The following is a 15,485-nucleotide window of genomic DNA, read 5'->3' on the forward strand; positions in this document are numbered from 1 at the left end:
GCTCATCTTGGAGTATACTGGCAATCTGGGCATTATGGGGTCGTGTGGATGCAGGTTCAAGAAGGTTCATGGGAATTGAAATTCCTCTAAATTGAATTTCCTCTAAAGTCGACAAAAATTGAAGTGGGACATGTAACTAATTTTTTTTTTCAAATCCTACTTTTAATTATGGTTCTTAAACACTTTAACCTTCCTTGTAGCCTATCACCCACCAGAGAGAGTGGAAAAGAAAGGATACGGGGGAAGTGGACCTGTTTAGAAAGATTCTAACTTAGGGGTTTATTGCTGTGAACAGAAACCATGACCAAGGCAAGTCTTATAAGGATGTATGTAAGGACAACATTTAATTGGGGCTCGCTTACTGGTTCAGAGATTCAGTCCAGTATCATCAAGGCGGGAGCATAGCAGCATCCAGTCAGATGTGGTGCTAGAGGAGCTGAGAGTTTTGTTTTGAAGGCAGATAGCAGAAGGCAGGCTTCCAGGCAGCTTGGACAAGGGTCCGTGCACACAGCGACACACCTACTCCAACAAGGCTACACCTAATAGTGCCATTCCCTGGGCCAAACATATCTCAGGTTCTTTGGAGCAAATCCAGTCTGTATTGTCTGGAAATTGGCAGTTCCGTTTACGGGTCAGTAGCGGCAGCTAGACCCACTCACAAACACTTCACAGTTACACTAGCAGTCCAGTTTGGTACAGTCAGGACAGGACAGCAAAGACAAGTCAGCAGCAGTGGCACTACCTAGTAGAGACAGCCAGGCCTCAGCCTCTGCACCAGGCAGGAGAGACACCCGGAGCTCCTTTCCGTGCCTCAGTGAAGCAAAGATCAGTAATCTGTAAGCAAGGCTAGCTCAGCTTCTGACCACTGATCACTGAGTCCTTCTCATACTCCCTTCAAACATCACGGTAACATCTATGGAGTCCCGACAAATGGAGCTCAACTGTGCAATGTAAGGTGGACCAATACATGCAGCTCCTTAGCAAAGAACCTGTCATCACGAGTCCTTTCGCGTTCCTGCCTTAGCAGAACATCCTCTCTTCTGAGTCTACCTTAGCCTCTCACCTACGTCCACTTCAGGAAAACACTCCTTCAGGTGTTTTGCCCCAGCGAAACGCCATCGGACACAGTTGACTCTCCAAAGAACCCTTAAGTTTCCTCTTCGGGAACATGGTGGCTCTCGCCTTTCATACCAGATCCCAGCACTCCAGAGGCAGAGACGGATGGGTCTATGTGAGTTCAAATACATCCTGGTTTACACAAGCAAGCCCCAGGCTGTCGAGGCTACATATGAGCCCATGCCAGAAAGAGACAAGGAATATCTCTCATGAAGTGGATTGTTGACAGCGTGGCCCATAATTGCAGTATTCACAAGTTTTCACCAACTACCACTGAGAGGAGACACATCCCCCTTAAGCCCAGAGGCTCTGGGTATAAGACTGAGCTCTTCCTCATGCTGTCTGGAGCTCACCGCTGTGATGGTGGTTTCTTCTCATCCCCGGCTCCAGCAAAAGGATGGAATAAGGTGAAAAGAAGGCTGATTTTGTTTTTCATATCTTTCCCAAGGCTCTATTGTTTTTGTTTTTGTTTTTTTAAGATTTATGTATGTATGAGTCCACTGTCGCTGTCTTCAGGCACACCTGCAGAGGGCATCAGATCCCATTACAGATGGTTGTGAGCCACCATGCGGTTGCTGGGATTTGAACTCAGGACCTCTGGAAGAGCAATCAGTGCTCTTAACCGCCAGGCCATCTCTCCAGCCCCAGCTCTATTGTTTAAAGTGTAAAAAACACACTGTACCAACTGTGTTATTTCCCTAGCACACCCCCACCCACCTTTTAGTTTTTTTGAATAAAATACAAGGCAAAGTTTGTCAGAAACAAAGGACAAAAAAAAAAAAAAAAAAAAAAAAAGTCCACTGGACCTGTTCATGTGTGCCTGTAACCCCAGCGCTCAGGAAGCCGAGGCAGGATTAGATCAAAGTCTGTCCAGGTTACACAGCCAGGCCCGGTCTAGCCCGAGCAACATGTCTGGAAAGAAGAGAAAGGGGTTGGGCTTTCTGAGCCTGGGATGGTGGCGCACATCTGTAATCCTATTTGGAAAAGCCGGGTAGACCAGGCTGAGCAGTCTCAGCTCATGAAACAAAACGGGCTTCCAGCTTTCTTTAAGATGCTAGACCAGAGTTGTTTTGCTGCAGGCCTGTGATAGAGGGGAAGGAACCCTAATCACACCGACATACTTAGACATACAATGGTGAGTCTTCTACCATTGAACTACATCCTGCCAGGCAGAGTGATTATTTTACCTGGAAGAAATAGCGCCATCCCAGAGGTGAGCTCCAGCCCGTGACAGGAGCATTCCCAACAGCGGGAGAACTCAAATCCTGTAACTATAGCCTCTGGGCTTGCGCGGTATGTGTCTCCTCTAATCGGTAGTTGACTGGGGGGGGGGGGCGCACACCACACGGGACCCATCACTATACAAAAGGGTTTGGCCCCTAGGCTCCTGGCTTCTGACCGCTACAGGACGGGCAAGGTATATGAGCCTTATTTTAGCCTAAGACACTGACTGATCCCTTCCAGAGGGATTCAGATGTGAGCTACCACACGCTCCTGATCCTCCCGGTTCTGTTTATTTGCTTTTGAGTGTTTTGCTTTCATGTATGTCTGTGCAACACATGCAATCCTGGTGCCCATGAGGGCCAGAAGAGGGTACTGGGTTCCCTAGAACTGGGGTTGAGGTACGGTTCTGCGTTCTGTTCCGTCTTGCTGCTGGGTGTGTGACTCTGCTTGGGCAGACCGGCACTAGGCTACATTCCATCCTTGCCGCCATCAGAGTGCAGGGGTGGCTGAACACAGCCTAAGATGGGGGGCCCAGCCGGGTGAGAAATGACGCAGGCTGGAACCAAAGAGGCAGGGGTTTCCAAACTCCCCAGCGGCGTTCAGAAACCTCTGGGGATCTCGTGGAGCCAGGAACTTGGGGGCCGGAACTAGGGGACCGCGAGGACCCGTGGCCAGGGGGTTCCCAAACTCCCGGACACCAAGAGGAGGGGGTTACATGGGACAGAGAGCATAGCCGCCAAATAGGAGCTGGGGGAGAATGGCCTAAGAGTGCTGCACGTCTGGGTCCAGGGCAGCCGAGATGGAATATAGGATTTAGTAAGTAATAATTTGAGATTATCGGAGGGAGGTGGATTAGCCATGTGGAAGTCAGGAAATGGTCTTCGTGTTTTTCATTCGGGAACCCAGGACAGTGGGAAGGAGAGTGAGGGACAAGCCGCAGCGGGGATCAATTTAAATAATCGGGTACTACTACAGCCAGTGACCAGCTGGGGGCGGCGAGGGGAGCTAGTTGGGGTGGGGAATCGCTTAGCTCAGGGGCTATTTGGGTGGTGTGGCTCTACCTGAAGGCTTCCTTCTAGGCGCTTCTTGATGAGAGACAGTCCTTGCTTGTCCAAGCTGTTTATTCACTGTTCATTGTGGAAAATGGGTGCATACAACTCGCTCAGGGTGGACCAGGGCTTAAATACCTTCTGCAGGGAGGACGGTCAGGGAAAGGAAGCTCATTGGCTAAACCCTCGGGCCCATCTAGATACCTCATTAGCATGGAGAACTCTATGCTATGGGACTAGTGGTCACGATGCTCATGTGGGGTGTTGCGGTCACGTGTGCCAGGACAGGAATGGGGTCAGGAATAGATGAAACTCTTACTGGGGTTTTGGTATCCCCTCAACCTTCCCAGTGTTTGTCTGATGACACAGTTCCACGTGCCCTACACTGAGGTTCAAGCTGTGAGCTATCATGTGGGTGCTAGGAACTAAACCCCCGTTCCTCTGCAAAAGTGCTCTTAACCAATGAGCCATGTCTCCAGCTCCCTAGCCCCGTTTATTTTTAGTGCGCTTCTAGCCCAGCACACTAAAAATTTTGTGGCTGAGGTAGGAGGGTCCAAAGTTGGAGGCCATCCTGTTTCAAAAAAAAAAAAAGTATAAAATGTATTTCAAAGTGTTTTGAGACAGGTAGTCCTAGCTATCAACCAGGTTTGGCATAGTGGTACAGGCCTTTAAGCCCAGCTTTCAGGAGGCAGGCAAAGGCAGATCTCTGTGAGTTCCAAGTCAGTCTAGTCTACATAGTAGGTTTCAGGACAGCCAGGGCTACAGAAAAAGACCTTGTCTCAAACACTGAAACAAAACATATAGTCAGTTTTGCTAACAGAGTGCATCCTAATGACCTTGGCCTCAGAATTAGAAAGGATGAGAAGACACAGGAGGAAAACACTGCAAAGACACAATCCCAAATCCACTTGCTTTATTCAAAACGACAAACAAGTTTTACACGAGTTAAAACACCAGAGCAGAGCCCACTGTGAGAGGGCCACTTGATAAGAGCTTGGGGCAGTCTGGTTCCTAGGAGGCATCCAGTTACCATGGAGACAGCAGGCTTGGGCAGGTTCTCCCTGGGGAGATTCCTGGGGAATTAATGGTTCCAGTTCTTGAACTAAACAATGAGACATAGCTGCGGGTCATGGGGACACACACACACACACACACACACACACACACACACACACACTCTTCTGTGGCAATGCCGTACCACACACAAGCTAAGGACCTACAGTTGCATCCTCACACCTGCCTCCTACGTAGAATTTCTAGCTCCATCCTCCTCTTGCCTAAAGCTCAAAGCCTCTGTGGAAGGCGCTGGCACAAGCAACTGCCCCCATCTTTAGCTACAGCACTTCAGCTGCTCTCCAGATGCCACATGCTCACTCAAGCAATGGCTAGGATGCTGCTCCTGTTCTGTCCTGGGGTCTGACACTTACATTTGCTGAGAGCTGCACTTGACTCCTGGCTTGAGATGCACTCGTTCAAGCCTCCTACTCCACTAGCTTGTGAATAGCAGCGGCTGCTGCCCACTGAGTGCCACACAGCGGGACAGGGCCTGTGTCAGATGTACCCGCAGGTACTCAAGGCTTGAATATCTAGGAACTGGGCACCTGCAATCACATAAAGACAGGAATGGTGCTCCTGCTCCGTAGCTTTCTCTGCCAAGATGTGACCCTAGGTCCCTGGGTATCTGTGCAGTGTGAGATTCACCAGACTGAAGAACTGTGCTCTGACTTTCTGTTCTTTCTCATCAGCCGGGTCTCCCTTTGCCCAGAACCCAGCTCTTTGGTTTAAGCACAACAGTGGCTTAGCAGCAGTCTGGTGCTGTTGAATTCTCTGATGCTCACCTAGCTCACGCCAAGAGAAAGGGAACGGGTGGGAGGCCCCACCTCCTTGTCCTGAGCACTTGGCCACTCCTCCGCCCCTCTGCCTAACTTCCGCCCCCTACCTAACCTCTCCTCTCCTCGCACAGTGGAGTATTTGCGGTGTACATCAGGTCAGTAAGCGGAGACAGGGACACAGAACCTCTGGCCCAGTGCTCCATTCCTGGTGGCGTTTGGTGACTGGGAGGCACTTCTGGCAGCTGATTTTGCCATGAGACCTCTGTACCTCAGCCACTGATATTGTATCTCATCAGACCCCGGTAGCGGAGATCTCTCCTTTGGCTGTTCATTTTATTTTCAAGTTTTGTTTTGAAACAGGATCTCAGTCTGCCAAGGCTGGGCCTGAACTTGGTATGTGGCTGAGGCTGGCCTTGAACTCCTGACCCCTTTGCCTAACTTCCCTTGCCCTGTGGTCCAGGATAGTCTTTTTTTTTTTTTTCTTCTCTTTTTTCTTTTTCTTTTTTTTTTTTTTTTCGGAGCTGGGGACCGAACCCAGGGCCTTGCGCTTGCTAGGCAAGCGCTCTACCACTGAGCTAAATCCCCAACCCCCAGGATAGTCTTGAGGTGATCCTCCCTCGTCAGCTTGACACAGCTGCCCTACTACCAGCACACTGCCTTGCTCAGTTTCTTGTTTTATTAGATTTTTTTTGAGAAACACTATTACTTTAGGCTCTTTTGTCGTTTTTCCAGACAAGCTCTACTATGTTCCTTGGAAGACTAGGATTCACTGTGTAGGCCAGGCTGGCCTTCACTCAGAGATCCACCTGCCTCTGCCTCCTAATGTTGTAATAATTAAAGGGGTGCCACCTGGCCAGCTTTTTTTTTTTTTTAAGTTTTTTAAGTTGTGGTGGGTGGCACAGGCCCCTAATACCAGCATTTGGGGGAAAGGGGTAGAGGAAGAGTCAGGAAGATCTCTAAGTTTGAGACCAGCCTAGTTTACAAAATGAGTTCTAGGACAGCCTGGGCTAAAGAAACTCAGTCTCAGGGGGAAAAAAGATTTATGTGCATGAGTATTTTGTGTGTGTGTGTGTGTGTGTGTACATTAGGAGACAACTTAAGGAAATCAGTTCTTATTCTATCATGGCAGCTCTACGAAGCTGTCTTGGAGATACTGTTATTTCCTGCAGAGCCATCTCACGGTCTTCTCATTCTAACAGGTTGGGAGAGGAGCAGTTAGAAAGAGTGAGTGAAGTATTCCAGCAGTAACACCTGAACAGCTTCCTGAAGACAAAAGTGCTTTTCAGATAGAAAATCACCTGGACATAACTAAGGATGGAAATTCAGGGTTTCCCAACCCACTGGACCAGAAGGCTATGCTGTTTAGAGTATAGTTCAGCTCACCAGACACCACCTCTGCAGAAGGTCACACATCTTCCCACTCAGGTACGCACATAACACAGCAACCCGAAGTTCCTGTGTCTTGGGGTGCTCTGACGGGCAATACCGCAGTTCCAGTGCATCTACAGAAGCTCCATAGGTCACAGTCTCACTTGGGACAATCCCCTCCACTCATCTACATATCCTTGGCTATAGGACACAGTAAGGCAAGCAGGTGTGTAAAGGCCAACCCCAGCTGTATTTTTCTTGTCCTGTAGGAATTGTCTCGGAGGCTCACTGCCTCATTTGGCTAACCTAGGCCTCAAAGCTTCTGGCATCCATACAATGTAATTAAGCCTAGAATATTTTCAGCCTCTGAGACTGACTGCTGACTACACTCACCCTTTCTTGTCCTTTCTGAACTCTGGATGGCTGGTCAACCCAGCTAATTCTGGCTTGGACTCCTCTCCAAGCTGACTGATTCAGTCTGGCTTCTCTCTTGGTCTCCAACTTTCTGCTTTGCTTGACCTCAAACTAACTCTGGCGATCTGTTCTAACCTTCTGGCTCCTTCTCATTCCCTGGCTCATTCTGTCTTCACCTGTTCCTAGCTTGTTCTCTCTGCAGCCTGTCTTTGTACAACAGTCTTAGGAAAACTGCCTCCTTTGTCTTTTTCTTCTTGTCAAGTAGTTTCCCTTCCCTCTCTCTTCCTGTCAGAGTTGGGCACATTCTATTCTGTCAAATCTTTCTCTGATTCGTCACTTTGTCTGCCACTCAATTAGACATCACTTTCACACATGGGTGCTTCCTTCTACGAACTAACTTTACTTTCATTATTTGGAATTAAAGGTGTGTGCTAAGGACTGAGCCACACAACTGGAAACAGGGTTTTTCAGTAAATGGCACAGTGAGATCAAACATCCTGAGATACCCAGTTCTACCACAGCTATTCAGAAGGACCCATAGATCCTGAAACATCCCAGTCCCACCCCAGGATTTCTTCTCCTACATGTACTAGCTATTGCTGATGCATCCTGATGACATATATGGGGGACACAGATCAAGAAGTTCCCTGTGGAGTAGACAGAGCATTCCTTACTCATTAGCACCTGTGGGAACCCACCCATCAGAACCTGGCCTATTTACAACTCCAGTTCTGAGATGACAACTCCACAAACATCTACCTGCCCTGAGGCCCAAGCATGTCTTCTACTGTTCCCCAGAATATACCACACTGAGACTTCAGCCTCCCCTGCTCAGAACAATTCTAATACAGCACAGAATTGTCAGCAATGGCGCAGGGTCCACAGTAGGATCACTGCCCTGAGTAGCATTTGAGTTACAGCATGCTCAAACACAACAGTACGAAGCCTTCTGACCCACCGTCTTAGTGCCAGCATGGCTCTGTGCTAGCTGAGCTCACACATTCCTGGGAGCGAGCGGGAAGACAGACCAGCATCTGCCCAGAGAAAGGCGCTTGTGTCAGGGAAGGAAGATCCACAGCCAAAGACAGGCTAGCAGGCAGATAGGAGCAGAAGACTGAGAACTGAGGTGGGTGACAACCAAAAGTTTACACGGGAAACCCCCTGGGAGTCTACTGGCTCAGGGATGAACACAGTCTCCCTCCACAGAGGTTCCTAATCCGCTGAGGAAAAGAACAACTGTCTGACTGGCTGGTAGACACAGAACTGGGCTAAAGCTAGCCGGCAACAAGAAAACAGAACCCCATCAGGCAAGGTGGCGCACGCCTTTAGTCCCAGCACTCAGGAGGCAGAGGCAGGCACATCTCCAAGTTCAAGGGCAGCCTGGTCTACAAACAAAAGTTCTAGGACAGCCAGGGCTAGCAACAGAGAGAAACCCTGTCTGGAAAATGAAATGGCAAGCAACTTGGTAATGCATGGTCCTAGCACTGAAGAGGTTGAAGCAGGAGGATCCTGAGTTCAAAGCCAGCATGATTATGTAATCAATCAGATACTATCTCAACTGTCCCCACCTCAAATGGGCAAAACCTCAGATCTCACATTACAGCCTACAGTCACTTCCCAAGCACAGATGGGGATGTGTGACATGAGTCACAGAGCATATGTGAAAACGCCAGTGGAAAGGACAACCAGCCCCATAGATTCAACTGAGAAGAAAACAGGATTCTCCCCACTCAATTCCAGTCACATCAGAGAATGTAGAAGAAAAAACCCAGGATCCCGGACTTTCGTTGTGCGTTCCCAACTGCTCAAGGACAAGGCAGGCAAAGGGCTGCCCCTCAGCTGTGGTGCTCGAGCACTTCAGAGTGCCGCAGGCCCAACACCAGCCAGGGTCAATCCACCTTCCACCATGGCCTGTCACTAGCCACACAGGAGCAGATGCAAATGGTTTTTGGTTTTGGAGTTAGCTTAAATCCAATCTCTCTCGGTCTCTTTTGGGACAGGGTTCTTCTGTGTAGCCCTGGCTGCCCTAAACTCTGTAGACCAGGTTGGCCCCTGCCTTCAGCATGCTGGGATTGAACACTTACACCCACCACCCACACCTGACTTACTTAGAACCAATCTTGTTTAAAAAGAGAAACAGAAAACAAGTCTAGAGAAATGATTAAGATATTATACAGGAAGTCTGTTTAGCCTTCAGAGACGACTGCTCCAATAATTCCCCTACTGTTCTAGTCACCCCGCAACAGGATACACACCAGCAGGCACCCCTAACTCCACACACACCCACACACACACACACACACACACACACCCACACACCCCACAAGAAAGGAGCACAGGGGACTACAGTATGCCCAAAGGAAGCTGTCCACAATATAAAATGTATTCGTCTTTATTAAATAGGTAAAGGGTTTCGTTGGCACCATCCACACACCTTTGCCCCTAAGATATGACCATGGAGAAAAGCCACTGTACCAAATGCTACCAACTCCCATCTCAGTGTCCTTGTTCTCTGGGTGTCAGCCCTCCTAAGCCTTGCTGCAAGCACAGCCTTGCACAGACAGCGGCCACATGTGGTCACCTGGAGGAACTGCGCTCTTTGCTCACGCAGTCATCCTGTGAGGTAGTGTCCCCATTTCCCACCATGCTGCAAGTTCTCCTCTTCTTCCTGCGATGTGTTGTCCCATCACCTTCTGACCCAGATTCACACTGGACACAGGGAGGAAAAACAATTCAGGGCCAGGGAGACAGCTCAATGGATAAGGCTTGACACTAAGCTTCATGACCTCAGTTCAACCCCTGGGGCTCACTCCATAGGAGAACCAACTCCCTCAAGCCATTTTCTGCCTCCACATGTGTACTACGGTAAATACCTAGATGACAAGCACACACATAAGCCAATGGAACATCAGAAGCTGTAGGTGCTGGAGAGAGAGCTCAGTAGCCAAGAGCACTTCTCTTGGTGGAGCAGCCTTTTATCTGGGCACTCAGGAAGCAGTGGCAGGCAGATCTCTGTGGGTTCAAGAGCAGCCTGGTTTACAGAATGAGTTCCAGGATAGCCACAGCCGGAGTGAGAGACTCTCTCAGAAACAAACCAAAACCAAAAAACCTTTAATCCCAGCACCTGGGAAGCAGATTCAGGTGAATGTCTGTTTCTCCAAGGCCAGCTTAGCCTCCAGAATGAGTTCCAAGACAGCCAGAGAGACTCTGACTCAAAAAAAAAAAAAAGAAAAAAAAGGAAAAAGAAAGCCAGACACGGTATTTCATGCCTTTAATCCAGCATTTGAGTCCAGCCTGATTTACAGACTGGGTTCCAGGAAAGCCAGGGCTACACAGAGAAACCCTGTTTTGAGAAGCAAAAACAAAAAATAATCAAAAAAGCCCCAAAACTGAAACCACAAAACAAGAATTCCACATGGACAAAACGTCTTCCCTTTTTCCCTTTTTTTCTGAATTGTCGAACATGGAGCACAGGGCCTTTCTAGGCCAGACACATTAGCAGGGTGACACCAGCAGCAATCCTGTCAGGGCAGACGACCTTCTCACTTTGAGCTGGTGTTAAACTGAAGCAGATCACTGGGTATCCTGTTTCTAGACTTACGTGTAACAAGGGCTTTGAGATGGTCAGAATAGTCTAAATCCTGACACTGTGCTCCCTGGGATCACAAGGCCACCATTTCACAAACCTTCACACACCCAGGCACCTCTGCAGGAGCTGAGCTCACACGTGTGAGACGCTGTAAACTGGTGCTATCATGGGGACGACAGCACCTGTCCCGAATGAGGAAACTGAGACCCACTGCCTGACTGAGGGAGCCTGGGCAGCTGAGGGCCTCACCTCCGAGTCTGAGTCCGACGAGCTGGAGCTGGAGGAGCTAGAAGAGTCACTGGAGCTGTCAGAGGCGATGCCTGTGGACTCTTGGAGGTCAACAGCGTCGGCAAGCACTGCCAGCTCAGGGTGCTCCTGCTTCAAGATCCTGAAGGGCAAAAGGTATTGTTCTCAGGGCTGTGACAGCTGGTGGCAACCCCCGCTCACAATGACACAGACTCAAAGTAGAGGCCTCCACTGCTACAGCACCTGGCCATGCCTAGTGCTTTGGCTGGATTGGCTCCAGGCGACAGGCCACACAGGCTGCCCACATTCGCTGAAGGAAAACAACCTTCTAGAGCCACACACCTGCGTGAGCACCAGCCACGAACCTCTGGAGGCGGGGTTTCTTGAGGGAGGGGTCCTTAAGATTCCCCTGAGAGAAACAGCTCCTTTCCTACTTTCTCCCTAAACCTTTTCTGGCTCATTTTCCTTTTTTAAAAGCCTTTCCTTCCCAAAGCGTGGTGCTAGTGAGGGGGGTGGGAGCTGGTTAGAGTATACTAGTAAGAGCAGAAACAATTAGGTTCATAAGAAATAAGAGGTCACACGAGAGACCACCCCCTCACTCGGAAGAGAAACCGAGCTAAGAGCAGTAGCCCCCCCCAGCAGCAACCTAACCTGGCATCCACTTTGACCAGCAACAAAAGACCTGCCGTGTGCTGAGGCCTTGGAGTGGCCTCACTGCGGCACACAGTGGTCTACAGGACAGAGTAAGTAGGCCTCATGCCCCAGAGTCCAGGGGAACAGCAGCCACCACCCTTGCTGGCCTCTCAGCAGGGAGGCAGAGCACTGAGCAAGCCAGAATCCCTCTCTTACCCCGAGAGCTGGTCCCTCCAGGTCAGGGTTGGGACACAGTGGCACGGGGTGGCTGGGGGTGGCTTGCACTGCCGCTGCCCGTGCTGTATCTGTTCTGTGGATAAACAGAGGAGCTAAGTCTCCAGGGCAGTTGCCTCACAAGAACTGAAGGTAGCAAGTTCAAATGAATGTTTCCAGGGAAAAGGAAAACCTCAACCAAGACTTTTGTTGTTGTTTTGGCTGGTGCTAGTTTTTATTTTTAAAAAATAACAAACAAACAAAAAAGAATAAAAAGAATAAGAAAAAAGGAGAAAACAGAGCAGGGAAACCAAATTAAGAAACAATCCCAATTGTGACCATGTCTTCACTGTGATGTTGACCAACCATGCAGAGCCAGCCGCAGCCTGCCACCTGAGGCCAGCAGACGCCCTGCCGACTGACTAGCCCTGACCTCGGCCCTCTACCCACAAGGCTACAAGCCCCAGCCGTCCCCACGCACAGCGTTGCAGCAGGGAGCTCCTCCCTTTTCACGTCTGGGGAAAGAACTGGGACAAAGTGAAGGGAATAGAAAGCTTCTCACCTATACCACTTCCTGGATAACTTTGGCCGCCCTCTTACCGTCTTGTGCCACACAACAGGGAAGTTGGTGCTGCTGGCAAAGTTCTGGGTGATGGCAATGGTGGTGTCAAGATTGAGGACGACGTGCCACCAGCCCCCTGAAATCCAACAAATGAAGAACTCAGTGAGGACCAGCCCCACAGACACCCTGGGGTCTAGCTCAGGGGCCTGTACTCTCTCCACTGTTTACAGACCCTGAGGCAGAGCTGAGGAGTGCAGCAGACTGAGTGCCTCCTGGTACGCTAGCTGGGGCCAACACTGTAAAAGCAAACTTCTCAGAGGACCCCTGGCCTTTAACTGATGGAAACTGCATTCATCCAGCTCTGCACTCACTTCAGCAAAAAGCCAGGGAGAGCAGGCAGAACCCGGACTACTACTCAGACACAGGCACTGGGACGTGAAGGTTCTCTCTCTCCCTTTGGATTTGAGACTCTAACTCTATCGTCATGGGGGGTGTGTGTGTGTGTGTGTGTGTGTGTGTGTGTGTGTGTGTGTGTGTGTGTCCGCGTGTGTGTGTGTGTGTGTGTGTGTGTGTGTGTGTCCGCGCGCGCGCGCGCACACCCAGCAGATAGAACGGACCTTTCTGTCTCATTCTTATTCTACTCCAAAAGGACAATACAGTACAACTCCAACACGGCTGGAGCTCGCAAGAACGTAGCTTATTCTAGCTCATCTATACCTGGTACAAAGACAGTTTCTCCTGGTTTCTGCAATATCTCCAGGGGTTTGAATTCGGGTGGCCAGGTTGGAAGCTGTGTCCGGGGATAAATGACATTAAACCAGGTAATTGCTTCATCCTGTTGGTTTCCTCCTTCTTCTCGGGTCACCTTGATGAGTTCTCGGGGTGTGTTTGTTGGGAACAGGCACCACCGCTTGTGACCCTGAACTAAGGCATTCCAGGCACTGGTCCCCAGAGGGTCAATGTGAATCCCAGTTCCAGAACGTGGTGGCCCCATCACAAACCACCTACAGGGTGCAGACATGAAGACATGAAAGGTAATGTGAAATGTGTGTGATACAAAAGCCTCTATAATACACCGTCACACATGTCCTCAGAGACTCTACATTCTGATATACCACACTGAGTGGACAGTATATGAACTGATGTCTGACAGAAAAAATAAAATCCACTAAAGCAAGTTATAGCTGGACTTTGATCCATTTGCTGGGTGTGGTGGGCCAAGCTTTTAATCCCAACACTCTGGAGAGCAGGTAGATGTCAATTCAAAGCCTACCAGGGCTACACAGAGACCCCTATCTCAAAAAAAAACGCAAACCAAGCCAGGCGTAATATTGAACATCTTTAATGCCCAGCACTTAGAAGGCAGGGGCAGACGAATATCTGTGAGTTTAAGGTCAGCCTGGTAACTAGTGAATTACAGGACAAGAAGTCACACTTGTATAAATGTGAGTAAAACTTCCTTAATAATCAGTGATTACACTAAAATGTCCTGGGGCTGGGCTGGAGAGATGGCTCAGGTTAGGAGCACTGAATTCTCAAAAGCACCATGGTTCAATTCTTAGCACCCCACATGGGGCCCAATGGCTCACAACTCTCCCTAATTTCAGCTCCGGAGAATCTGACCCTCTCTTCTGACCTCAGGCAGCCCGCACACACTGGCACATATGCATGCATGAAGTTAAAAAAAAAAGCTAGATGGCCTGAAGAGTGAATTTGAGGAATCCAGATGTCTGGAAGAACCCTCCAGTACACATACCAACGGAACCCCATCTTCTCAAGCAGGACCATAAACAAGTCAACATGTAGGGAAGACCCTCACGGCTTTTACAAGGTTAGACAGAGTTCTGCTGACCTTACACTCTGGAAGGTTTTCAGATTTGTGATTTTTTTTTCCCCCTGAGACAGGGTTTCTTTGTGTAAGCCCTTGCTTTCCTTGCTTTTCTGTAGCCTAGGCTGGCCTCACAGAGATTTGCCTGTCTCAGCCTCCCAAGTGCTGGGATTAAAGGTGTGTGCTATGCTACCACTGCCTGTCACTGTTGGAAGATTTTTGAACACTTGACATGAAATACTTTACCTGTAAGGGGGTCTGCGCTTCTCCCCCGCATATTGGAAAAGATCATCTGTGAAAAACTTGGGCACCTTATAGTCTTCCAAAAGTTTCCTTCTTTTGGGGTGTTCACCATAGCTGCTATCAAAGATGTAAAGGGGACTGTCATCGCGGGTGCTCTCCATGTACTCGATGTAATATTTCATTTTCATCTTCACCGAGTAGCCGTCATTATCCTCACCGCATTTGAACTTCTGGTTCCGGTATTTCCTTTTGAGACGCTCCAGAGTCCATTTCTCCTGTGCGGACCAGCCCTCTTGTGCATTCAGCAGAACCACGGGCTTGTAAGGTCTTTCATACCGCTCTACAAATTCTTTCACCGACAGCTGCAAAGCATCAGCTCTCTCCACGTTATCCTGGGGGAACAACAAAAGACCTGTCCGGTTAAGACCCTGGAAGAAGTCCAGTGGCGGATAAAGGTGTCCCACGGGGCCAATTAGCAAAGACACACATTAGCAATGACACACATTAGCAATGAACGTGCCTTTGCTCCTCCAGGGGGAGGGAGCGAGGCCCACGTGCGTGAGAGTGAGCACGTCGCACCCGGAGCCACCCCTTCAAGGGAGGGAGGGGCTCGAAGCTCCCACGAATGAGCGAGTTTTGACAGCCCGGCTGCGGGGCCCGGTCGGGGACAAGCGGCCCTCGGATAGCGGGCACCGAAGGCGGAGAGCCGCTGAGTGGGGTCCCGCGCCCCGCTCACCGGCACGGCCGCAGGGCTCAGCGGGTAGCTCTCATAGTAATTGTGTCGCGTCCAGTCAAGCGAGTCCTTGAGCTCGGGCCGCGCACTCCGCTTGGCCTCGCGGATGCGCTTCTTGCTCTTGTGGTTCATCGTGAGCGGGTAGTCGTCCGGTTCCGCCACGACCTCGACGCGACTCGCTTCCTGCCACCAAGTGCGCCCTCCCCAGCTGGCGCGGCACCGAAACGCCCTTCGCTCCGGCCCGGCGCCTTTAAAGTCGCCTTCCAGAAAATTCACTCCCCAGCCACCACCGGAGCTTCGGGTTGGGCGAACAGCAGCCGTCCTCCCCGCCCCACCGCCTCATGCGGTCCGCCATTGGCCTCAGCGACTTGCCAGGTCCGCCTTCACGCGCGCCAATTGGGCGCCATGTTGGGAAGGTCGTGTGGCTGACGCCCT

The 15,485-nt window shown here is 50.1% G+C and overlaps 1 protein-coding gene across 6 annotated transcripts; it reads right to left on the reverse strand.

Annotated features, from left to right (window-relative positions):
* Positions 1-9,379: 9,379 nt before the first annotated feature.
* Positions 9,380-15,469, reverse strand: Jmjd6 (jumonji domain containing 6, arginine demethylase and lysine hydroxylase). 6 transcript variants are annotated; one of them, XR_015630830.1, is made up of 7 exons: positions 15,054-15,276; positions 14,321-14,709; positions 12,964-13,250; positions 12,285-12,382; positions 11,688-11,781; positions 10,842-10,980; positions 9,380-9,712 (listed from the first exon to the last, which is right to left on the reverse strand). XR_015630830.1 is itself a non-coding variant. In XM_087573301.1 (7 exons), the coding sequence occupies exons 1-7, from the start codon at positions 15,180-15,182 to the stop codon at positions 9,581-9,583; spliced, it is 1,263 nt and encodes a 420-aa protein (XP_087429427.1). In that variant the 5' UTR covers positions 15,183-15,276; the 3' UTR covers positions 9,380-9,580. The 6 variants fall into 6 exon arrangements, 2 of the variants coding, with proteins under 2 accessions (XP_087429427.1, NP_001012143.2); XR_015630829.1 differs by having other exon boundaries at positions 11,688-11,776; positions 12,247-12,382; XR_015630828.1 differs by having other exon boundaries at positions 12,247-12,382.
* Positions 15,470-15,485: the final 16 nt, after the last annotated feature.

The sequence above is a fragment of the Rattus norvegicus genome, chromosome 10, assembly GCF_021556685.1.
Source record: "Rattus norvegicus strain SHRSP/BbbUtx chromosome 10, alternate assembly SHRSP_T2T, whole genome shotgun sequence".
NCBI classification, from domain to species: Eukaryota; Metazoa; Chordata; class Mammalia; order Rodentia; family Muridae; genus Rattus; species Rattus norvegicus.